Here is a 26698-nt window from a genome sequence, read left to right on the forward strand (position 1 = left end):
TGCCCGCAAACAAACTCTAATTCTTCTCACACCGAGCACTCAATCATTCTCTCATTGAGAACAAAAGGCGCTTTTAGCTCTTGTTGACAAAGAAAGAAAGAAAGAAAAAAACGGCAAGTAGAGTATCTTCAACTCAGAACAGAGCCAAGTAATTCAGGTGATGAATGGCTAAAGTGTAGTTGATACATTGTAGCAGTAACAGGCCCTGTCGGGCGTTCCAGTGCCCATACTTCAAAATTCAAAATTAAGAAAATTGCATGGGAGGTGCACCGAAAAACAAGAACTTGGAAATAATAATTATTAAAACTGGAATGTTTTGGTCACCTGGAATGCCATAGATGGATTATCTACAAAGTAATACAGGTTAGGGTCTAAGACAGGGTTGTCCAGCCTGTGGCCCTCCAGCTGCTGCAGGACTACATCTCCCGTAATGCTCTTTCAGCTAAGGGGCTGGCTGAGGAGTATGGGAGATGTAGTCCTGCAGTAGCTGGAGGGCCGCAGGTTGGACACCCCTGGTCTAAGATCTCTGACCTGCCACGGGGCAGACTTTTATTTGGTTAATTTATGATATCTCAAAAACTAGATTCATCTATAAAAAATATCTATATTATATTATTGACAAAGAGGTCGGAGTGAAAACCAAAAAGGAAGCTTTCTAGCTGATATCAATCGAGTGTTTAGCCCGATATAAGCAAGGCTGAGCTTCATAAAAATAAGCATGGATATTTTTGTGATGGTTGATTGCGTAGGATACTTACCCCCTACAGTCACCTTGGTACCACCATTTGTGGCTGCACTTTGGGTAGTCTGGTACAAACAATTTTGCATTTTGCCTTAAACATCATGAGGTGGCCGGACATGTAAGTTAGGTGGTCCGGCCTCAACTGCATAAATAATTACCCCTCGATAAAGTTGCCACTGCTTTTGACTCCTAAAATGCAAGTTAGGGTGCACTGTAGACCTGTGGATCTCACTCTCTCAAAGTAAGATGTGAAAAATATAAAATTATTGTAAAACGGGTGTTCAGGGTCATATGGGTATCGGCAATGTATTTATGTTGGTTGCTGTCGTAGACCTCACTCAAGGCAGCGTCCACTTCAGGTTGCGTGGTCTTGGGTGCAGCAATCTATGTTACTACGAAGATATTTCAATCATAAAACAGGCTAAACTATCTCTACCCCTGTGGGGAAAAAGGAGTTTGTACGTATCTTCCTTCCATCATTGTGACTTTTTTTTAGCACAATTGGTCACGGCCCCAAAACAACCCTCATTGTCTCCAAGACTAATCATTAATAACTAATTACAAATAACGGCAAGATCTTCTGTAACTTCTGAAGGTGTTTCCTAATGCTCCATTTTTGGCGCGTAGACTAACCAGCGGAATTCCAGTTGATATTGATTCTAAGAAACATAACTTTAGGTGTCCAGTAGTTGCCAAGTAGATACTTTTTCAACCTTTGCCCAATTTTCTAACCTTAAACATAATATATTCTAAGAATGTTCACCATACGCTCACAAAGATCAGTATTTCTACGAAGAACACAGACTGACGACATCTGGGAAGATACTTTTTATTTGGTTTCATCGCCTTCATGCACACACACACACACACACGCTAACCCCTTTCTTCTGTCATTCCCATTCAACGTCTCCATGACTGAAAAGCTTCAAAAACCAATAATGTTTGTATTGAAAACTTTATTTGATAGTAAAAATAGCATTCACAGGCTTGTTTTTCTAGCTACATACATTGGGTTTTTGTTTCCATGTAAAAGAACGGGAACCTTGCAGCGTCCAACAATCACCGTGAATCCAATCAACGCCATTATGAGATTCCCAGAAATTAAATAAATCTACTTTATGAACAATGTTGAATTGACATATGCATAGTGTTTTAGAAGAAAAAAAATAATAATAAATCGGCCTACATAGCGCTTCCCATTTGGGACAGAAAATAGCGTTATGATGAAATCACAGCGATATGAAGACTAAAGAGACCAAATTGCATACAAGTGCTTCATAATTCATGAGCAGGCCAATCAACTGAATCCAGTAACAAACCAACAAAATCTTCCGCACTTCCGCATATTCTCATTTTGAAAAACACCTTTTAAATACCTGATTCGGTTTACATTAAAATATATAATTTCCAACGATTTTGCTCCATTTTCAGAAATATAAACACATATCACATTCCTCACATGATTTCATTGTAAATTATCTTTTTTTACAAGGAAAAAAAAGGCAACATTTTATTTTTATTTTTTCAATTACAGTTTATACAGAAAATGATTGGCCATTTTTTTTTTAATTTCTTTTTTTTTTTTTTTGTACAGTACCATAACAACAGTGATAGACTTGCGACGCTGGTCCAGGTTTGTATGAAACGATGGAATATTTTATGTGTACACGCAAATTCTCACCTAAGCAGCAGAGATCTTTTATTTTTTATTTTTTTTCTCGGAGGTCTAAGAAACATGGAAAATATTTTGGCTCAGCTCGGCAGTAATGCGGTATTATCTTGGACCGAGAATACAGCAGGCTTGTACAATTTAATAAATTGCCACTTAGTTGCTCTTAAAAAATGTCAGTGTACAACATCTTTGATATTGAGGTCATACGACAGGACCTTCATACTACGCGGTACAATAGAATTTTAACCAGTTTGAGCCGCCTGGTGCGGAATAATGATTTCCAACTGGAGGCGCCCAAGCCGAAGACGGCCCCATCTAGTTGGAAAATTCTCTAGACTTCATTATCCCCTTAATGGCAAAGCCCGTACATGTACGGGCTCAAAATGCATTGTTTTCAATGGGTTTAGGAACCGCCCATTGTCCTTAAGGGGTTAAATTATCTGGTTGTCGGCTCTACTTTTTGGACATAACTTTTGAATAAATATTCTAGAAACGGTTTATCTGCATATATGGCCACTAGATCTGTAACCCGTTTCTTTTTTTTTGGAAAACAATTTACCAATGGAATGTCCACCAAACAAACTTAGAAAAAAAAAAAAAAAAAAGAATAAATTAATTTTTGTGCTGGGTGTGCTTGTAAATTTCCTTCATTGTAGTAAAAAATAATCACACGAGATTTAATTTGCTTTCCACTTATTCAACTTGGATGGCTTTTTCTTAATTTCCGTTGAATATGTAATTTTTTTTTATTATTATTATTATTAAATCCCACCACCGGCTTACTCATCTAATTGCAATTGTTGCCGTAGGTAACTCATTAACAGTCAAAAATGGGTTAATCAGCCTTAGCAAAATAATAATAATACACACACAAAAAAAAAAAAATCACCAGTTTACTTTCCAGTGCTCTAAACATGTTCCACGCAGGAATTATCTGAAAGGTGATGTTCGAAAAAAGAACATTGTCATTAAAATAGCTTGAAGAACATGGTAAATCCTTTTTAGGGTTGACATTTGGCAAATAACTTAAAAAAGCATTGAAAAATACTCTCTTTAATATACATCAGGCACAACACTCTGTTAGCAATGCTTCATCTGCATAAAACGTTTCGTGGAACCATTGGATCATTTTCATGTTGAGTGTTTACCCTTGTAATACACCATAAGCCATAAGTGTTCTGAGACCCTCTTTAGAACCTTCCAACACTATTAAAGGCTAAAACAAGACAGATACATTAGATACTGAGGTCAGTGCTGCATTCCTTGTAAGGTCTCCTCCGTTGTTCTTGGGGATGTCTTGCACTTCTCAATGTATCACTTTTTAGACTAAGCCCATCCCGATCTCTGTTAGATCTTTGATCTCGGTTTCTTCTCTCGGGGGACCTCTCTCTTCTCCTTTCATTAGAACGATCCCTTTTTCTTTCTGGTGATCTTTCCCTTCTTCTGTCCGTTGACTTGGCTCGCCTTCTGTCCGGTGAACTGTCTCTTCGTCTGTCCGGTGATCTCCGTTGATCCATAAATCGATCTAATGATTTCCTTCTCTTAGTTGGTGACCCATCCCTTCTACGCACAGGTGACCTCTCCCTGGGTCTTTGAGGAGAACTATCTCTCCGCCTGTCATATTTGTCTCTCCTCTCCAAAGTATTTTCAGCTTCACCTCTTTTATCGGGAGATGATATTTTCTGTCCATTGACCACCATCCTGTCCTCTTTCCGTAGCCTCCTCTCATCGGGGGACTGATCTCTTCTGCCGCTTTGTACAGAATAGTTTTTAGAGGACCCATTCCAAGTGTGGTGTTCTTTGTGTTGTCTGTTGTATTCCCTGTTGTTTTTAGGGTCCTTAACATAAGTCTGTTTTTCCCCGTGTTGTAATGATTTGTGAAGATCTGGTGGATAGCTGAACTCCAATGAGGTGTGGTTTCTATCAGATGGCATCGTGTTCATTTTCGATACGTTTTGAGGACTGTCTGAGAAGCTGTTCCTGTCGCTGCTGGGGTCTGGAGGGAAAAATAGACAGCGTAAGTCTTTTATACAGTCAGTTGAACACATTAAAAGCTAGAGCCTCCTCCATTATTAATCAATCACGTACACAAAATAATTAAATGAAGCTCAATATCTGCTTGGAGCCGTATACAATGACTCTACGCGTTAGTTAATGCACTTGCCATCTTAATTTATTGCTCAATTCTAGGGTGAAAGCTAAAGTTAGCGTCTCATCGCACATTCGGCATATTGCGATATCCTTATCAAGACTAGAATATTTTAGCTGCTCTAAAATTAACACATAACCTATATTTTTATCTTCTTTGCATAGCACTTTTTTTTTTTTATATACCTGGAATCGGGTTTAAATTATTTTTCCCCCCTTTAACAGTCCAGGGCGATTTTTTTTAATTTTTTACATTTTTTTATTTTTTACATTTTCATAAAAAAAACCTTTTTTTTTTTCAATAAAGTAATAGGAAGACAGAAAAGGGAGATCCCCAAAAAAGTGAGATAGGCAAAGCGTTTCAGGATAAGTGTACGATCGCTTATGAAATTCCATTTTTTACTAAAATATCTATTTATTGACGTTTTAAACTCTTAAATGATATAAAATGTAAAAAAGAAATATAGATTTCCTTCATTGTCTGCCATATGACACCATGCTTTGATTTAAAAAAAAAAAATCTAAATTAAATTTAAAAAAGGAAACAAACTGCAAATAAAGTTTGTTTGGCAAACAGATGACTGAAAATGGGTTTATTTAATACGTTTTAATTTTTTTTTTTTTTTTTTTTTATTTTTTTTTTAATATGGGCACAATGGCGAAACCAGACTTAAAGCCGAAGCATTGGACGTTGTACTTACACGTACAGATCAAATAACGCAGGGCGCTCATGGATTGCTGTACATATTGAAAAACAGCGAAAATCACAAGCAATGTAGTATACTAGGCCACAGCACAAAAACACCTAATATTGATTCAGCTACAAACCGTAGTTTGGCCCGTTAGGTAGAAGCTGGGCTCCACGGGTTTGTCATGTCTCATACATGCAGCAATATTAGGTGGAATCATCGCTGAGGAAGGAATAGCCCCCGCACCAAGTATAGTGAAAAAAAGAGAGAGAGAGAAAGAGAAAGAAAGAAAGAGAAAAAGAGTAGAACATTTAGAATCCCCACATAATACGAGAGGAAAGAAAAAAAATAATAATAATCTTCATATTTCAAGATTTTTTTTTTTATTATTTTGTTTCCGGTCATGTTGCCTAGGTGACATCCAAATAAGGCTGTGAAATCTGCAATTTCTATAGTGACATTAGGCATTAAAATGTGACTTTGTAACAGACAAGACTACTGCATCTACTCAGGAAAATTGGAACAGAGAACAGGATGGCAGAAAGGAAAAAGAACATTTACATTCAACAACAAGAAAAAAGTCCACAGTAGACCACGACAGTCAAATAAAAATTACAAAAAAATTTCTCATTACAAAATTATGCAGCCTCTCTTTGAAGCGTGTTCCATCAGAGGTAATATGCCGGAACTTCACATTATTATTATTATTAAATAGGATTGAAATGACGAATGACCCCATGGTACTTTTTTTTTTTTTCTTTTCTTTACATCTGTACTATATAGCAGCACAACTTTCAAGTGTCATACAATTTATAAAAAAAATTAAATAAAAAAAAAAAGGAAACATTTTCATCAATTTAAAAAAGGAAAATTTGTTTCCAAATCATTCTGTCAGTGCAACAACTTAGTCACAATGTAAGGAACCACCTTGCCAAAAAAAAATAAAAAAATTATACAATTATACAATGAATGGAACAATACAGTGCATTTCTTTTTTCCGAGAAACCAAAAAAAAAATGGACAGTAAAAATATATACAAGGAAAAAATAGCCAACGCGTTTTACATTACATTTCATCAGCATGTGGATTTCTTTATTATATTAATCATTGTAAATTCTTAATTTTTTTTTTAAGAACGTTTTGGTGGGGATTGGGCTTAGAAATACTCTTCTCTTTCACATTATTCTCTTTCATTATAATTTTTAAAGAATAAAATATTGTCACAATTTTGACCATTTCAGTCTCCTGACATCTGCAGTTTAACGCATTTTCCAACCAAAAACACTTTTTGCATAAAATTAGTGGCTACCGGCAGCAACGTATTCCGGGGGGCCCCGCTGCTCCTCTGCCGGTTAAAGGGAGATCTCCGATGTCCCCAACCAGTCTACTTATACTATGGGGGACGCTGTCCATTCAGGAACGCTTCTATAGCGAACTGTCCCTGATGACGCATCGCCCCAGAACATAATGTTATATCCCGGTGCTTGTCTCGTAGGATCGGAGACGGGGAGCTGGATAGGGACTACAGCATCACCCAAAGTAAATACATTCCTCGTAACCAGTGATAAAACACCTTATTGTGTATGGATACAAGGAAATATATGATTAACTCCATAACTATAAGTTGGGTAGGAGAAAGACCTGCTATAATTCCGAACATTGGGAAACATTTGAGGAAGATGTTGGATATTCACTAGTGGTGTTTGGAGTGGCCAACATAAAAAAAAAGAACCAATACTATATCAAGATGTATAAATAGCGTTACATTATATTTAATGAAATGCTCAACAGTATATAATTTGTTTTATGGAATGGCTTAAGTCGAAGGTATAATGGCAGTAACCCACAAATGGGAAAAATATCATGACATCCTTCAAAAAAACAGTTTCGATAGAAACTTCAAAGACCTTTGGTTGGGCAAAAAGCCCTATATATAGGGCATTTAATCAGAACTTCTCTTAAATAGGACTATTTTACAATATAACTTCTTTAATACAATATTTGATAGAACATCCTTGACTCACATAAAATAGAAATATGCCCGGAACATCCAGATTACTGATTGCATATCTTTATCCATACTCTCTTAAATAAAATTTCTCTCTCTTTTTATTTTTTTTTATTTAGAACAATTAATATATTTTTTTTTCTTATCTGGTATATATATATATATACTGCTCAAAAAGCAGAAACTGGCAGTTTCACAAACCTTTACGGAACGTTGCACACAATATATTAAGAGGTTAATGTTATTTTCCGTGTTTCTTTCAACATATTAAGGGATTCGCGTTTGTTTCTTTGTTTTTTTTTCCCCCCCCGGTGAGAATTACGGATACATTTTCTAAATAATCACTGTTCCTTCTTTTGCTTTCGTTACAAATTAATCAAAACAGTTTGGCACAGTTCGATACAAGTTTAGTTTTAACAAAAAAAAAACAAAAAAAGACAAGTTTCGATTTTTTTTAATTCCTTCACCAATGATGCTAAGTTGATAATTCCTCTTCCAGAGCCCCAAGTCCACAGAAGCAAGCAGAGGATGAGTAGAAGAGTGGATAGAACTCAGTACAAGCGAAGCAATTAATCATATTTCGCAAAAGTTGGTAAGACACTGGTGATTAAAAAGTAAAAGGAAAAAAAAGGATTTCCTGCTCCAGATCTTGAGAGAGAGATCATTCATGGAGTGATGGCAGGAAGCAAAGCAATGGTTTCAGAGTTTGACCCACCATATTCTGGGACAGAACCATCTCCACGTTTCAGACTCAGATGTACTCTCCGTCCGCCATTTTTAATCAGTTCAATTGCCCGAGCATGCTTCATGTTCTTTGTAGACTCGCCATTAATTTCCAGAATTTCATCACCAACCTGATGTAACAATGAGAAAAAAACCACAAAAGGAAAACCTTGTAAGATTGTATAGATAAAGAAAAAAAATACCTGCGTGTAATTATTTGGCCAACAGGTCCGTGTCACCTCCAACAGTAAATACCAAGGATGTAAAAATAGTCTTGGCCTTTCAAGATCGGTTGTCCTCTACATGGGGCTGCTGTTCAACCCAAGGACAGAGTGATTTTTTTTAATGAACATTATCCTGACCTTTTGAAATAGAGATAGCAAGCTCAAAGAACCATTACCGCCATCTATACGTTTGTTCTTCTCATCTCTCCCGGTTTCTTTGTGTACCACAAATGAAACGACCAGAAACACATCGGTAAAAACTCAATGTTGTTGTTATTATCATCAAAAAAAAAATAGATGCAATCAAAAAATGAAGCTGCTTTTAAGGTACAAAGAATCTATTACCGTGAACCACGGTGATAAAATGGTATCTACACAAAGTTTGGCTCAATTGAAGAGAACCTTGATGCAAAAAGGTCGAAAAAAAAGCTCCGGAGCGGCATGAGATACATGGCACTGCCGGTAGAAAAATAAACTGGCCCAGATTCCATGAAATGTATAGATTGGACATTTAAATTTCAACACAGACCACCAAGGGGGGAAATGAGAGGGGTTCCCATGATCCTTGTGTCTATGTTTACTATATAGCTGCTTGTATGAAGCTTTAAAGAATGTTTTGTGGACAATACTTGTACTTCATTGGCCTCGTTAGAAAATTATTGGCAATAGGGACTAAGTAAGTAGGTTTTAAAATATATACACACAAATTATACACACAAATTATACAAAAACAACTTAAATTTGCTATATTTCTTTTGATTTATCACAAAGGATCCGTGAAAAATTAGCTCCCAACACCCTAATGGATCTCCAACTCAGATATGAGCCATCTATAATTTCCCCCAAAAAGGGGGGAAAGGAGTGTGAGAATTGACACGTACCCTCATTTTCCCACATTTTTCTGCCGGCCCTTCTTCAGCGAGGCGCAGCACGTAGAGATTCATGTTATATTCTCGACCTCCTCGGAGACTGAAGCCAAATCCTTTGAGCCCCCGGTCTAGTTCCACCGAATAAAATTCTTGATCCTGCTTTGGGAAACACATTCATCGATTAGCAAATGTCAACATCCTATCGACGTACTAAATGACAAAATTAATAAATATGGCCAATCGTTTGATCAACGAGCCGTTTAGTCTTGTAGATCTCCCCCGAAAATAGTAGATGAGAACTAGATGGTTTGGCAATCTAATAAGGATGCCAGAAGGATCTCAAATTATATTCCTTGTAGAATAAAATCGAACGCAGGGCAAAAGGGCCGGCGGCGGAAATAAGCAACCCCCTAGTAGCTGCGTTACATTTTCTTTCCAATGCTTTTCTTGGTCGATCACACAGCCCAGTTTTTTTTATATGTTACTATATACATCAAATGAAATGCTTACCTGCGCGGCAGGCGGTGTTTTAAATTCAAATTGGACTTCTTGCTTTGGTTTGGAATTGTTCCTAAAAAAAAAAAATCAAATCATACTCAAAAAGGCGTTCTGAACAAAAATAGATAAAAAAAAACAACAATAAAAATAATTTTAGTGACACCCCCATCTGGATTTCTCACTAAATCATGCTGGCAGGTGTGTTGGGTGCTATCGGGGGTTACTGGTGACGGTTCAGAGATCGTCGAAGCAGCTATGAAGTCTAAAATTTTGAATTTCCCTGAACCAGAAGTGGTTTCCCAGAGTTCTACCGATCCGTCCTTAAATCGCATATGAAAGGCCTTATGCTTCTATATAATTAACTATACGATTAGGCTTACGTTTGGATATTTTTTAGGTTATATTGAGTTATGTATGTTTTTACATGTTTTATTTATTCATTTATTTTTTTATTATTACATTTTCAAAATAATCTTTTGAAGCCCCGAGCGCCTTACTTTGTTTCCTGTGGTATTGTCTGAGGGGTATGCGTGGTCGTTATTGTCGCAATTTTCTCTGCGTTGGTCAGTAAAGTGGCATTGGACGATTCTGCAAAATACAAAGAACGGGATCAAGCGTTCAGATTTGATGGAAAATTTAGATAACAACCTACATTTACTTAAAAATAGGACCTGTTTGGGTACAAAAATATATAATATTGATGCCCTAGTTATGGTATAAATGACATTCCTTGGACAAAGCCCTAAAGGTGACCATTTATCGTGGAAACCAACGCGATGATCATTTCTGTTTTATTGAGTTTCCATCTTTTGTAACAAATACTGTCGGTCTGGTTAGCAAAAAGAATAGAATAAATCCGCGTTCCAACTGGTCTTTTGAAAACAAGATTGTATCAAGTAAGCACAAAGTCTCCATAAAATGCATATTTAACGTATATTTTGTTTTGTGCTGATTAAATTCCCTCTAGGACACCGACACACACCGGCAATTTGATTCATTTGGTTACAAGAGGAGCCCGGAGACTAAGTGCACCAGACATACTTGGTAAATTGGATGATGAGTTAAAAGAGGACCTTCAAATCTCTGACTCATTAGATCGAGCACGGGTCATTATTAAGTATCACATTTATCTGGCGTTAGCAGATACGTCGGATTTACGGTGTTATGCGTGTCCAGCTTAGTAACCAATATTAGAGAACTCCCAATGTTACACTTTCTGCAGCGATGTACGAACAGTTAATTCAAAATAATCATAATCAAGGTAACCCTTGCATTTTCATGACTCCGGAAACGGCATAGCAAATGGTTCTGGATCTAGCCAGGGGACACATATTGTGGCGCTATGTTTTCACTAACAGTGCTAGCCCAATGTTCCATTAAACGACCATGAAAGAGTTAACTGTTTTTCAAGATTTGTGTTCTCCTCAATATTCTTATTATAAAGAAAAAAATGTAATGGGTTACATGTCGCTCCTCAATCACAAAGAGCTTTTCAAACCACAGAACAGCATGGCAGGTGTCGGTGAAGGTCTCTTGGCTATTGTACAGATTTCTATATGCAATAAAGGTAATTCAGGCTACAATTGTAATCAGGAGAGGGGTGGTAACTTCTGGCCCGGGGGGGGGCAGGTTAAGCCAAGTGGCCCCATCAGCCCCTCTCCCAGCAACATACGCACCGGCACACATATTTACACAAACCTACACACTCACGCTAACACACACACTTATCCTTACACTGACATACACTTACACATAGTCCCTCACACACACCGGGGAGGTCCAAAATTGTTCATGAAGGGCCGGTCCAACCATAGCTAGGGACTTGCGTTCTCATTAATTCTCCTAATTTGATTAATTTCAGGAAAACATGGGAAAAAAAAGATAATACTTTACCATCTCCAGGAATGATGCGAAGAGTAACAGTGTTTCCTGCTTCTTTGATTAAGTTAACAATGTCCGAATGCGATTTGTTGGTGATGGAGCACCCGTTGACGGCCAGGATCCGGTCTCCTACTTTCAGCTTGCCGCATCGATCCGCCGGGCTTCCTTCTATAATCCGACCTATTTTGTGGGGCATGGCCACACATGCATTGCCGGCTTTTTGCATTGAATTGTTTTAAAGTCACAAGACATGGAAGGGGACAGCAGAGAAGAATCGGAAAGGGAAGAGAGAAGATTAAGGGTTAATAATGCATTGAGCATAAGTTATTAGGGAAGATTGACTGTATATTGGGAAAACATTGGCAAAGGTAGGTGGTCAAATTGGTGGCTTTACAGTGAAGCATTTACTTCAAAACAGCAAAATATCGGATTGTCCATATAGGTCGCCATGGTGATAATAACAAAATGGAGTTTGCAGCTCAAGTAGTTGAAACTATATCTAGTCTGTGCCTTTGTTCATAAATCACTGTAACGGCTCTGAAGACAGAGATCTTAAATGGAAGCCGAGACCGGTGGAAATACCAACATTATCTGATTATTTTCCTGTCCTGAAGTTCTGCCCAGGGTCCTTACAGCACCTTTATAAAGGCTGCCTGAACCAATCAAAAATGATCAGCAACTTAACAACAGGTAAGAGAGAACATTGTTCCCATAGTAAACACTTGATATGATCTGTAAACACCTTAACCGGTCGGCGACAGACGTACTTTAGGCATCTGTCAATATATATATATTTTATATATATTTTTTTTATATATATTTTATCATAAAGTACGATTGATCTCAATGCTTCATTCAATTGATAAAAGTTTCCAGATTTTATGACTTTTGGCCAAAGATCAATGTCAATGTGTTTCATGGACATGCTCTGACCACACAACTTCATTGTCTTTTCCATGTTGTGCGTCCATTAGGTCAGGCACCACAGGTCCAGATGGTAAAGTCGACCGGTAATAATCAACATTTCTAAACCTAAATATTAAAAGATTTTCCTTAAAAAAATATATAATTGTTGAGGCGGTCTCCATTAGCATCCACACCGTTGTGTTTTTCGTCTGCATTAATGCCACTCATTTTTGCGTGCGCCTCGGATAAACGTTCCACATGCCTTTGCCAATATTTTGTACTTTCTGGAGTGTGAAAGATAATCACCGCATCGGAAAGGCTGTCCCTACCACCACTTAGTGCTACATGACTAAGCCAAACGGAAATGGGGGTTTTTTCTCATTACTAGAAATGGAACATTAAGCAGGATTGCTCACGTAAGCAGGGCTCAAAGTGCAGATCGGAAGACAAGAAATGGAAGCACAGAAGGCAGAATATAGGCACAGGGAAAACCTTATTCATTATCGAAACCTTCATAAATATTATATAAACGTGTCTGGAAAGGATCAGCAGAAACCATCCGGCATCAGACGGCACCATTACTCTCTTCTCGAATTAAAGGGTTAACACGAGTGTTTTTGGAGCACCGGAAACATTAAAATACTCATTGACCACTGGAGTTTAACGCAATCAAACAAAGTGTATAAAAAGGTCTTCTGATTAATTATGTTGATTATATTGTAATTATTATCGAGCAGTCGAGAGAGCAGTTTCGGTGGTCGTTAAAGGGAAATCACGCAGTAATATTTTTAAATAAAATATTGCGTAATTTCAATCTTATTTTCATTTTGATGACCTAATATCCTACAGAAATAGTGAGGAATGGTTATATCTCTAGGTTTGCAGAAGTCCGTTTGAGGGGGACCCATAAGAACCATCAAAATGATCAAAATGGGTTTGGATTTACTAAATCTACATTTAACATATTTCATCAATATATTTAATAAAATATAGTAACAAAATCATATAAAAGGTATCTTAACTGGGGGTCTTCACTCTACATTTTTTTTTTTTAACTCTTATATGAAAGTACAACTTATGAAGGTTTGTCCTAGGTTTTTAAGATTTTTCCTAGTAAAACGCTACATAATTTGCGCATCAACCGGTATCGGGCATCAAGGTTCCAGGCACTGCAAGCCTACCAGACAAAATGGCCGCCCCGATTGTATTGCTTGTCAAGTACTACAAGACTGAAACTATCTACGTAATCTAAAATGACTTAAGGAAAGATAAATCATATTTAAAATGTAATCATATCCATATTTTTTATTATTTTTATTTCCTTTTTAAGGCCTTCCATTAAGAAGAACAGAACCATTTTTATATTAAATTATTTTTTTATTAAATTAAATAAACATTTTTTCCTCCGTGCATACTACGCGGAATACTCTGCTTGTAAATATTTTAAAGGGGGCATTCCACATTTAGAAAATAAAGGTCAAGCAGGTTTTTTTTTCCTGCTATGTTGTTTAATACGGTTAAAATATTTATATAAAAAGAGTTCACTTGATGTGAAGTGCTTTTCTAAATCGCCTCTTTCCTTTAGACTCCGGGTCAAATCACACAAAATATTTCAAGGTCTAATGTATATTTTAGTAAGAATAGAGGCCAACGAAGATAATGCTTTTATAATCATTATTATATATTTTATATAAATTTATACATATTTTATTATATTTATGTGTTAAATTATTTTATATTATTTATATTATATTATTTATATTATATAGAAATAAATATATATATTTTATTATATTTATGTGTTATATTATTTAATATTATTTATATTATATAGAAATAAATATATATTAAATAAAACAATAAAATTTTAAGTTAAATCTTTTCTCGTAAAAATTTACTATTGCCTATGGATAGGAGAATAATTAATTGAATAAAACTAGAGTCCAAAGCATGACAATCCATCCATTTAGAATTAAATTCCATAAACAGCCCATGAAATTGCCCGTGGATCTTGGCTTTGCATGGTTAAGCACGAAAATATCACATCCTAAGAATAAACATGTTGATTTCTTCTGTTTACTATAATTTACCATTAGAAAATTCCAAATAATTTCAGTAAGAATACAGTTTTCTGTGTAGCCGGTCTCTGGATGGTTATCCCCCCTAGAACTTGTATTTGCTGGTGTTTATAGAACTTACCAAAAGTTGTTCCAGCTTCTGGTCGGCTGACGGACGATACAATAACGAACCCAAAGCCTTCGTTTTCCCCTCGCCTGATTTCAACGTCATATGGCTGGATCCCTGGATTACTGACCACGATACTTCCGCCACATCCGCCGCTGCCAATGCCGCTGGTGCTACCGCTTCCGGAACTGACGGTGTTTAGAGAGTTCTGGCTGCCTTGAGGGGTGCGTTTCTCCTCGGTCAGAGAGGCTGGCTGGGTACTGCTGTGATGCGAGGAGGTGGGTGAAGCTGGAACCTCGTTTTCCGCTTTTAGGACTGAAATATTAAAAATGCATTTATTTTTTTTAATTGTATGAGATGCATTTACATAACCAAAACTGCCCACAAACACAAAGAAATTTATAATTTTTATATCTAGTCTAATATTACTTGGTCCACTGGTCCAATGGAATAACTACCAGCAGAAGTGGTAGAGGGTAATGCAGTAAGGGGATTAAAAATGCATGAGATAGGCATATGGTTTCTGAATCTAAGACAAGATCAGGGAGTCTTAGAGCAGGAGAAACGGGCGACTAGATGGGACAAATGGGTCTGGCTGCCGGCAAATTCTATATCTCCATGTAAGTAGGTAGATCTCTACTATTATTATTATGATTTTTTATTTATATAGCGCCAACAGTTTACACAGCGCTTCATAAAATATATACATTCAAGGAGTCTGACAAATCTGAACCGTTAGGTAAAGAGGTCCCGGCTAACAAGCTTACGATCTACCAGTAAAGCTACAAGAGCAGCCAAAGACTCGCTCTTTGGAGATCATTTGAATATCTGTTTTAATATTTTTTTTTTTTTAATCCATGAATGAGTTTTATATCCAAGCGAAGGATAGCATCCGAAATAATGAACTATCAGAAGTCTTTTTTGTATTCTGTACACACCTGGGTACACCACTTTGCGTCTTATGGTTAAGTTGACGTGGCCTTGCTTGGCTGCATGTTGCATTAGCTGTACGACAAGTTGATGGGATTTCCCAACCACCGCAGTCCCGTCCACGCAAATGAGTTCATCGCCAGATCTCAGCCGGCCGTCGGCATCGGCTGAGCCCAGAGGCACAATATGGCCTATGTATATCTGTTAAAAGGAAAATTAAACGGAAAGGTCAAGGAACGAAGAGGTCCAGAGGTATTAAGAAAAACCGAACCTCCAATTTATCATGGCTTCCACCAAGACAAGAGGTAGACATCTTGTCTTGGTGGATAAAATGATAAACTGGACTCGAGGCAGACATCCTGGGCATGCACTAAAATGATCCTATCAGCGTATGATCAATACTTGACTTATTTGAAGCTTCACTTATTGCACCTGGACTGAACCCTTTTATTGTTATTATTTATTGGTTTATATAGGGCCACCAGATTCCCCGACGCTGTACAATGGGTAGACAGGACATAACAGGTAAGACGATAGGTAACAACAGGTGAGGATACTCAATATGAATGATACTTACTGGTTCACCTGGCTCATTCCCACCAAGAATTCTGAACCCAAAACCAGTTTCCTTCCTCCATAAAAATATATCATGTTCTTGAAAATCTGGAACTTGAACAAATAAATAAATACATTTACATTTTGCCCAAACATAATAGCCTTACAGCTCAATGTATCCTATAACAGACTTTGCCATTATTATACAAAAAAATACATAATATATTTAAAAATATAATTTCAGATTATATTGGATTTGGATTTGTTATTAAAGGGTCCCAAAAACTCGCAAACTGTTGAAATAATACAATATTATCCCAGACTTTTTAGTGATTCGTGACTTAAGTAGATTAGCATTAAGGCCACCGGACCCTCTTTAGGGAAGAGTCAGGGCAGCATATCGAGTGAATAAATCTTATGCTAAAACCACTTTTGGATGCGGCACGAATGTGCATTTTAATAATTTATTAGCTGCCTCTTTTATTATTATTCAGGAAGCAGACTGACTGACTTCAGTCATTTTGTTCAGCTTTAGCTGGGGAGGCTATTTTTTTTTTTTCACGGTATAATTTTGGAACAAGTGAAATGCAATTTCTGCGGAAAAAAAAATGAATGGCTAATGATAGTTTTTTAAAATAATTTTTTTAATAATATTTATATTTTTTAAGTATTTTTATATTTTTTAAAAATATATATTTTAAATATTTTAATTTTAAATATTAAACTATCTCCATAGAGAGAGAATGTGGCAGGGGTAAATTATAACACTGAAACAAACCCATGGAGTCTAATAAAACTATAAACTGGAACTTTTTTTTCTCGTAATTCTCCCATTTTATGCATGGTGGTTTTAACAAGGTAACATGGTGTCTATGGATAGATCATTTTACACTTCTTAAGTTCATAAATAAACAATTCAATAGCTGCACAGTACATAAAGCTCAGCTCCTGGTTGGTAAGATGCTCGTTTGAATGTGTAGCGGCCGCTATATTTCAAGGAGTTTTCTGGAGCAAATAAATTCTCGTTAAGAGTCTGCAAACCTAGAATTCATGGCCACAGATGGAGAACATTCAATCTCTCAATTAAAAGACTATACATTAAATAAACCAAGTCTCATGGGGATGGTTACTAAGAATCTCGCAGTATTTTATAGTAGTTTCTTTGGAGTTTTAGCCGGTACCCAAGGCAGCCCAGTGGTAATGGGACAGACTGGAACCAACGTAAATTGACATATCGATGTATGGATACATAGACCCTCTATCGGCTACTTGAGTAGCTATCATCTTACTAATGCTTTCCTTTCTTTTACAGACCTACAGGTACAGAGTTAGAAAGACAGAGCTTCATCGGTTAAATATTCATGTCCCCCGGCATGGCGTTCCTGGAAAACCTTCAGTCATTTTTAGATCTGTGTATTCATTGATTGGAATGGTGGTCTCTAAACGTCAATTCCATTAAGAGAGTCAAGTAGGAAGGCTGATATTAAGTCCTTTCTTTAAAAAAAAAAAATCGATACAAATCCGAGGAAGGGCACTAGTGTGTGGTCAAGCCTCGCGTTCATACTATGGAGGAATGTTAGGATTAACATTAAGATTTTAGAATCGGGGAAATGTATGATTTGAGAAGATCTCTTAAGATGGTCTTAAGCAGCTGAAAAAAAATGTGTACAATCAGCGATATCCATTGTAGTCAAAAAGAATAAAATAAAAGAAGGTTGAGAAACATGTTCGGCATGACGTGATGTTACAAGATTGTTAAAGAATGTGCTCTCTTATTGCAACCTTGAAGGAAACAGTTGATGAATGTCATCAACTGATGAGTTTCAATTATCCTGTAGCCTTTGTTGTTTTTGCTGGAAAAAACAGTATGTCCTAAAAACAGCAGTTTCATTGTATAAAATTGCAGCTTTCCACTACTTTTTTCTTTTAGAATGCTTCTTAATGATTATCATTCTGAACGATCTTTAAGTAGGGTTGTTGACAACCTATAGGAGCACCATGCGTGTGTGGGAGCCACCAGAAACCTCCTCACTCGTTTTCTATCCCTCACCTTCCACCAATCTAAATTCTATCTGTTGGGAAAGAATTGGGCGGTGGGATTTGTTACAGAAATATATGAAAGGTTGAAAAACATATTTTGAATAAAGCCCAAAAAAGACTTTTGAGGACAGATTGAAGATCTTTAGTTCATGGAATGGATGATTAAAATTACATTTTAAGATTTATGCAATGAAAATTTGTTGGAAATTGACTAAAATCCAAACAGTTGACACAGTCTCATTGCAGCTGAGACTTAGCCAATGGAAACAGTTAAATTAGTAATATCAAAATGGTATTTTCCTACGTCACGTTCCGGAACACAGAAACCCACTATTTCAGTTCACTTTTCCATGTCAATAAGGCAATTAACTGCGAGGCTTCTCGTCATACTGGCCTTTTAGCCTAATTGGTTGTTAATTTAACTTTATCAAGATTAAATAGCCATAAAAAGTTAAACAAACATCGATACCAATCCAATGTTCTTTCTTCATTACAGATTCACTAGAAATAATGCCTCTCTCAAATGGTTCTTGTCACGCATCTTTTATATCAAAGGAAGATAAAGGAAGATAGAGGAAGATAATACCATAAAGGATCTGCTCCATTTAGACAAAAAAATAAAACCTAGCAAAGGTGGTGTTGTATTTTTTCCTAATTGTAGGCATTTTAAGTAAACCCCTTTTTGTAGATTGTTCAAGATTACTATGAGAGGCCATCAGCATACCTGGGAACTCTCAGGGTTTGACGTTGAGTCTCAGGGGTTTTGCCCAGATCTCAGGGTCTCAGAGTGAAGGGGAGATTCTCAGGGTCACGTAATCTGGAGGCTCAATTAACTGTTTGTTTAAATAATGGATAGCCAAGAGTCTCAGGGTCAGCTCATTTATCAAGTTTCCAGATATTGTCATCAGGCCCAGACTAGCCATCTAGCACACCAGGCAATAAACCTGGCGGGCAAGTGGCCGGCAGCACCTTACTGCCACTCCAACTGTAAATTGGGTCCTACAGTGGGCAGTTGACGTCCAGATACGCACAGCCACATGCTAGTCCCCCGGGTTAGTTTCTTCTTTCTCTTGGGGGGGGGTATCTGGTCCACTCCCCACCCACTTTCCCATGCTTATCACCCAGACCCCTTCTCTGCACATGGCAAGCCCCACCCCTACACAAAGCCACTCCTCCAGAACAGGGAGAGCTCAAGGTAGTTTACCCTAGAACTTCCCACATATGCCCAATGACCATATGGCATTGACGCTCTCACCCTACTATTTGACCAAAGCTGAGGCTGACGGCAGAAAGAGGATGCAGAGAGAGTCAATAACAGTCATTTAAAACGTGTGCCACTGACGTGGAGCTCCACGTAACACCAGTTCCTCAAGGCCTTACCCCAAGTCAAGTATTTACTCACCCCTACACATATTCAGATATGATAACTATGCGTTAGAACAGCTTGATATATTATGAAGCCCTCCAACATTCTTACTGAGCTGGGACAGTTGGAATAACCGTTACAATCAGAATTTAAAAAGTCTGGTTAAAATATGTGAAACTTACGTCTGCTTTCATACATGCTCCTGGACTGGGCCCAGATTTTAAATGGATCCGGCTTTTTCTGCCCAGAGCCTTCCACCTGGTCCACAGCTGGTGCTTCACTTGTTGGATAATCTGGGAGGACTGGAGCAGTGTGAAGAGGGGACGCTGTGTGTCCACTATGGTGACTTGAGACGCTGTGATGTGAGCTATTTTGACTGTCTTTCCTTTCAAGTGGTTGCTGTTAAGAAAAGAAAAAAATTCAGAAGTCCTTAAGGATCAATGTAATGCCAATAACACCCAACACATACAGTCTTCAAACATCAAAACATTCCGGGACACAAGTTTTTTGAGGCTATACAGCTGTGATGACTCCCAACTCCTGATATGTTCCAGATACTCTGCTCGTTCCAGATTATTAGCTTTTAAGGGAACCCCAAGGCCACTAAAAAGACCATCTTGATTCTTCTGGAGTTGTGCCGCGTCCATACACAACATCAATAATTTATCTCTACAGCCTTTGAAAAAAAGGTCATGTCCTTTATCACGGAGAATAGGATGAAGATTCTCAGCATAATCCGTCGTCATTCCTACACAATCACCGATATGGATGATCTCATGTAAGCATGTCGTACTTAATCATATATATATTTCTTTGTATAATGGAAACCATTATCCACGTATTTAATAATGGTCGAGATTTGAATAATAATGTTGGCGCTTACACACTTGTGGATTCAAAAACTATTAAAAAAAACAGACCCATGAACACATTCTTCTTGCAAAAAAAAAACCAAAAGGTGTTAAGCAAGATTTAAAAAAAAATGAAGCCACATAAAGCTACCGGGTTCCGCACAGAGAATGTGAAGAGGTAACAATTTCCTGCTCGAGTGCACCCCGTCTCCCTGAAGGAGAGCTGAAGACGGGTGTCTCAGTGATAATCTGTAAAGAATCATCTTGTTAACACTGCAGATTATATTGGATATATGCGGATTGCAAAAATAAATAAAATAATCCTTTCGTATTGAAGAATGAAATATTTGCCAAAGGTAGGCAGTAGGCGCAAAAACAAGAAACAAAAAAACAAATAAAAAAAAAAAGATTCTCAAGTGGGTAGATATATTTAGCTTGGAAAATGTATGGAGCTATTTCTGGCAGCCTGATTTAGAAAATAGTAAACGCTGGTTGGAACAGAAACATTCTGGAGGGGCATCTGGGAATGGGCCGTCATAATTCGAGAAGGTATAAAAACCAAGATAACCCATGCAGTAGATCGAAGCATTCCTTAAAGGGTTAAATGATGCTGTATGCCTCCGTATCACTCCAGGGACACCATCAGAGTTATATTAAAAAGCTCCTAAATTGTCTACAGAAACAATGGGAACCATTAATAAAACAGACACAGCCATCGCTCCGCATTTGCGAAACTCGATAAGATTGAAGGCTTGGGTGAGTGTCACTCAACGAACTATTAGCGGAAAGAGTGACACCAGGAAACTACGAGACGGCGGACGTTTTTTTCTTTCTTTATGGGAAGAAGTAGGTTTTTGGAGGACACTTCTTGAGTTAAAAAAAAAATATACACATCACAGAAGAAGAAACGCAGCAGAAGGGCATAAGAATGAGGAATATATTTCCATAAATTATTGAGCGTTGTCATGACAAGATATACTTACATAGAATAACAACTTTCTCAACCTCTCGACTCGGCAGGGACCATTAATCCATTGCAGAATAACAGAGGACTGGAGATATCTACTTGTTGAGAGCGCAATGATAATTTGCCTTATTTGCCAACAGCATTAGAATGAAATTATTCATTTCCGAGTGTTTTTTTTACAAGATTCTACAGATATGGTGATTTTTTTAACGTCTCTCTCAGGCGCTTCAACGAGAGCAGAAAATGCTCACTATTGGAAAACAGGATTGTAACATGAAATGCTAGTCAAGGTTCTGGAATCGGACCATAGTAGCTAAATCAGAGGACCCTGGGAAGTTTGGTGGGATCCGTGAAGACTTTCAAAACCGAAGGCTCCAACATGTTTGATAACTCGTTACAGACACAATTTTTTTGTGGGAACACAAAATATCAGGATAAGGATATAAAAAGAAAAAAGGGACAAAATATTGAAGTAAATCACAATAAAGAATTTAAAAAACTATTTATTCTTTTATTTAGGTATGAAGTCATTCATACATGAAGAAGAACTCCCTATGAGCTCGCCGGTGGATCACTTCAAGTGCCCGGTTTGCCTATGGTATCTCTTGTATCCAAGCCTGTCGCATTTTTTTTTTAAAAAAGAGAAACAAATTCTTTTTAAATCGTCATTTACTTTAATCCGAAAAGAATGTTTGAGAGCAGATCAAGGGCGAGCAAACACGCGATGACTACAGATGTGAGTGTGGTGTTGGTAAGAAGATTAGCATATGGCAGCAGATGTAAGGTATACTCATCTAGAGATATGTTGACAAAAAGAAATATCATAAAAGGATAAAAATCGAAATTCATATATAATCCAAAAATTAAATCCGAATGTAATTTTGGTTCTTAAAAATATATCTATATTTTTTTTTAAAATAGAGTAGTGTTGGCCAGGTTAATAAATGGTTGGCTTTTGGAATTTTAACGAGCATTGGTTGGGGGCATATGGCTACGGAACCTAAGACGATTAAGGTTTGAGTCTTTACAGCAGGAGAAACGGTTGACTAGACGGGCCGAACGTGGCCGATCTGCCATGAAACCCAATGTTTCTATGAATTTAAGTTTTTTGAAAGATCTCTGATTTAATTGGCTGCGTTAACACCATGTGATGCAGCGGTTTCCATGGTTAATACTCTGTTGTCTGTTAAGGCAAAAAGAAAACGTCATCACGTCTGAATCGGCCCCTCCTGGTCATGTGTGGCACATCAAAAACCTAAGTCACAATCCCATTGGGTACATCGGTCAGGACAGGAAACCAATGACGCACCGGCTTCTATGGTCTGCCACTCCCACCAACCCTTAAGAGTTGTCCACTGTCCATGTACCCGACATATTGTAAGAGGTAGACTTCTGCTGGGATTACAAACAGAAATTTGCTGGCAAGAAATCCTTAGTCAAGATGGACTTTGTAGATCGTGAATTATTTGTGCTATTTTTTTTTTTTTATTATTATTGAATTTTCGAGTTTGTTATAGACCCATTTATTGGAAAATAAACGTTCTACAGTTGAGGCATTAATTACACTCTACTGAAAGAGCTTGGAAACATTCCTTGTAAAGGAGCTTACAGCTAATGCCCGAGGATTTATCTTGCTTTTCACATCACAAATTAAATCTGGCTCCTGTTTTTTGGACAACAGACATTAAACGTCGTCGATATAACGCGCACATTACTTATACTTCATGTTGTCGAGCAAACGGGGCTGTGGTTAACTAGAGAAGACGACAGATTTATTTAAAGAACGGGAGTCCTTGTCACCAAAGGCCAAATCGTTTCCGACTACGGTGCAGAAAAATAACCATACAGCTTGACATTTTTGTGATTGGGCTACAAGCACAAAACGAGTCTTTTTTTTTTTTGTACTAATATAATGTGACACTGGTTTGGACCTGAAGTCATGTGACCTTGCCCCAAGCCATTAGAATTATATCAATTATTTTAATATACATTCGGTTTTTTGGTATACGAGCAGAACTAATTGGCGTGGCGTACGGTGATTTATGAATATGATAGGCAAATAAATATTTTTTTTTAAAAATGTAATTTTCTAAGAACTATTGAGTATGTATGAAAATCACTAAAGCCGGTCAAAAATCTTAAAAAAACAGATAACTGATAAAGTTTGCGTTTAAACCCTTTTTTTACGAGACGTTAATACACAGGACCTTTCCCTCGAAAAAAAAAATATAAAAAAATGTCTAAAACGGTTGAGATCATCTGAATTTGGAAGTTTAAATGTAAATTTAAAGCAAAAATGTATTTCTAAAAAAATATTTATACAGTACATCCAAAATAGTCAATATTCTGTTCTAACAGCTGGATAGAAAACAGTTAAAGGGTGCACAGGTTTTTTTTTTGTTGTTGTTTTAACCCTCTGACTGCCAACCAAAACACTACTTGTTAAGCTGCTTGCATCGAAGGGGTAACAGCTGACGAAGAATAAAAATATACGTATACACATTTTCTATAATACATTAACGGAAAAAAAACCAACATCAAATATAACCCATAAAATAGTTCCAGTTGTCTAACTCTTCATCATAGCAGGCGGTTTGCTTTTTTTTTTTTTATTATTATTATTTTTTTTTTTTTTTGAAATATATACATATATGGTTTTTTTTTTTCATTATTGTTCTCATTTGGGGAAAAACAAAACAAAAAAGAAAAACAGGCAGGTGCAGCGCAGCATCTTGAAACCAAATAAATAAATAATGAATAAGGCTTAGCTGTTTAGAGGGGGGTCCCAAACCTGCAGGCACCCGCAGAGAACCTTTTCCGATAGATAGACAAAGGCTGTCCCCTGGCGGACTCAACACACTAACGGCGTACGACAGCGACTTTATCCTTACCCTTTCTCGTTTCTTTCACCAGATAAATAAATAAATAAAATAAATAAATAAAGAGAATCCATGGTTACGCCGGACAAAACCCGGAACCTTGGGAATTAATTAGAATACTTAAGGTCCCAAAGCTCCAAGGTGAGGGTAGCAGGTGTTCCATGACCCCGTAATATTAAAAAGAAGGTGGAGTCTCTTGATTTTTTCCGACGTCGGAAATGGATGATGGTTCACCCCCCCTCCCCTCTTTCCTAAATTAAACTGCCACAGAAGTAACCCTCGATGATTAATAGGTGCGATAAAGACATAACCGTTACGACGGGTGGGTGCAATCGTAGCCTGCTGCATTGTGCTCTCGCGAATTGCGAAGCGCCGAATAAACTCATCTGTGTCGTACCCCCCCCAACACTATGAATAAAACAGCGATAAACCCAACCAAAAAAAAAAAAAAACCAAATTGACATTACAGAGACGTGAAAATCTTTAGATCGGCAAAAAAAAAGAAAGGAATAAGAAGAAAATGTCTTACCGACTTTGGGCTCTTCCTTGGGACCGGCAATCCTGGAAAACGACAAGGGGAAAATAATCATTACCATGCAAACGCTCCGTTCATCTAAGAAAAATCCCAAGGTATATCATTCTAACGTAGCCATCTGCACAGCAATGCCACGATTGTCTCTTTAGCATCAGAGTTATCAGTCTGTTTATAACGAATCAAAAGCAGAGTGCGAGAAAGAGAGAGAGCGAGAGAGCGAGAGAGCGAAGGGGGGGTGAGGAAAGGAAAAAAAAAAAAAAAGAGAGAGAGAGGGAGAGAGGGAGCGAGAGAGAGAGAGGTGGGGGAAACAAGAGACAGAAATCTATCTGCATTAGCTATGCTGACTTGTGCTGCGGCAGCCCAGAGGCTGGGGGAGAATAAATTCAGACCTTCGGCGGCCTAAAGGAATTGAGCGCTCGGTGTGAATCTCAAACGCTCTCCTGGATTAAGAGACACTTGGCAAATAATTAAAGCAAGATTTTTTTCTTTTTTTTTTTTTTTTTTTGACGCGAGCCGCTTGTCAGTTTTATCAGACCAATGAGAACTGATACGAGCTCGTGTTAAAAAAGGTTTTTTTTTCCCCCAGTAAAGGAGCGAAAGGGGGGGCCGGGGGGGGTGATATTCCATCTAGGTTAATAAACATGTAGCAGTCGGAAACCTGGAAACCAGCGTGTTTCATGAATTTTTAGTATTTTTTTTTCTTTTGTAGGTGACTGGTATAGTTTGGAAACATCTCACAGGGCAAACCGGGAACCAGTTGAATTTTTGATGATGAAAAATAATTTATGGGATAGATGTAGCTTAATAGAAAAAAAAAAAACAAAACAGATTTTTTTTCTAATGGAATTCTTATTTCTTTTGTAAAATAGGATTCTAAAATATTTTGTTAATTTGTTTTTTTAATATTTCTACAAGATTTTTTTTAACATATAGGTGCTAACTGGCATGAACTTTAGGACTTGTCTTATTTCACAGCCATTTAAATATGTACAACCAGCACCAGCTGCCTCGTAATTCTTGCCAACAGGGTTTTTAGGGGAGTCTTAGTTCGATGGATAAAGGTCTGGATTTGACCACCATGGCCAATTTGTAGACTAAATAATAACATTCACAAATTATTATTTTTTATTCTTTTTTTTATATTTTTCGATAGATTTAAAAATTCGTACAAAGAAAAAAATGTTTTCTGTATTTTTTTTTAAGCAGTTTCAGTACGTGCCACTTATTTCAAGAAGTGCAAAAAAACAAAAACAAAAGAAAAGCATAATTTTTTTTATTTTTTGCTTGTTTTATGTCATAGATATATTTACGAAAATTTATTATTATTATTTTAATTTACTTAATAAAATTACATTTTAATCAGTATTTACCTTAAAGGGTTCCAAATACTTAAATCGTGTTTTCATTAAAGATCCAATTTAAAACAGTTTTAAACTTTAAATATATACTTTTGCCCAAATATAATAAAGAATCACATGTTTTGTATTATTTCTATTATATAGAGGCTAGAAAGGTGCAACCCCCCCCCAGTAACCCCCCCCCCGTAACATGCATATTTCAAGGGACCCTTAAATTCAGGGAATGATATTATGACAGCGGTTTATAGCCAAACGTTGATGAAAAAAGGTCAACCGCACTTAATGCCGCGTTGGACAGCACTGACTAAATTAAATGTCAATCGAAATGAGGAGTTACTTACAAACATTTGGTTTTAAGGGGAAAAAATGAATCTAAAACACAGAATGTATAAATGTCAGCATCAGATATTGATGGAATCGTAAGAGGTAATGACCGGCAAAAGCTCCCCATTAGCGTTGCGTTTCCATCTCACAGACCAGCTTTCTCCTGATCACACCTTAAACTATAGGCGTAGCTGGGCACTCTGTCTCTGCCTACCGGAGCCCCCCCCCCTCCACGTGGGATGTGGATAGGAGGTCCCGCTGACATCGCAGGATATACCATTTTTGGAGGGGAAGTAGGCGGGGAGCGGGGCATGCTGGGATCTGCTTAATTGAGTCACCTGCAGTCAAG

General features: G+C 37.3%; 1 protein-coding gene across 11 annotated transcripts in view; it reads right to left on the reverse strand.

Moving 5' to 3' along the window:
* Positions 1–3451: 3451 nt before the first annotated feature.
* The window catches only part of MAGI1 (membrane associated guanylate kinase, WW and PDZ domain containing 1), a 151132-nt gene continuing 127885 nt past the window's right edge, over positions 3452–26698 (reverse strand). For 3 of the 11 annotated variants that reach the window (XM_053469577.1, XM_053469575.1, XM_053469568.1), the window contains 11 exons: positions 24662–24693; positions 19618–19834; positions 16052–16143; positions 15483–15675; positions 14560–14859; positions 11467–11670; positions 10071–10161; positions 9586–9646; positions 9088–9231; positions 7975–8113; positions 3452–4410 (listed from right to left, as the gene is read on the reverse strand). In XM_053469577.1, coding sequence (XP_053325552.1) covers positions 3650–4410; positions 7975–8113; positions 9088–9231; positions 9586–9646; positions 10071–10161; positions 11467–11670; positions 14560–14859; positions 15483–15675; positions 16052–16143; positions 19618–19834; positions 24662–24693 — 2234 coding nt within the window. In that variant the 3' untranslated portion in view covers positions 3452–3649. Of the gene's footprint in view, positions 4411–6997; positions 8114–9087; positions 9235–9585; positions 9647–10070; positions 10162–11466; positions 11671–14559; positions 14860–15482; positions 15676–16051; positions 16144–19617; positions 19835–24661; positions 24694–26698 lie in introns of those variants that run through there. The other 8 variants (XM_053469574.1, XM_053469570.1, XM_053469567.1 and 5 more) reach the window with 4 other exon arrangements.

Source organism: Spea bombifrons, chromosome 6 (assembly GCF_027358695.1).
Source record: "Spea bombifrons isolate aSpeBom1 chromosome 6, aSpeBom1.2.pri, whole genome shotgun sequence".
Taxonomy (NCBI): domain Eukaryota; kingdom Metazoa; phylum Chordata; class Amphibia; order Anura; family Pelobatidae; genus Spea; species Spea bombifrons.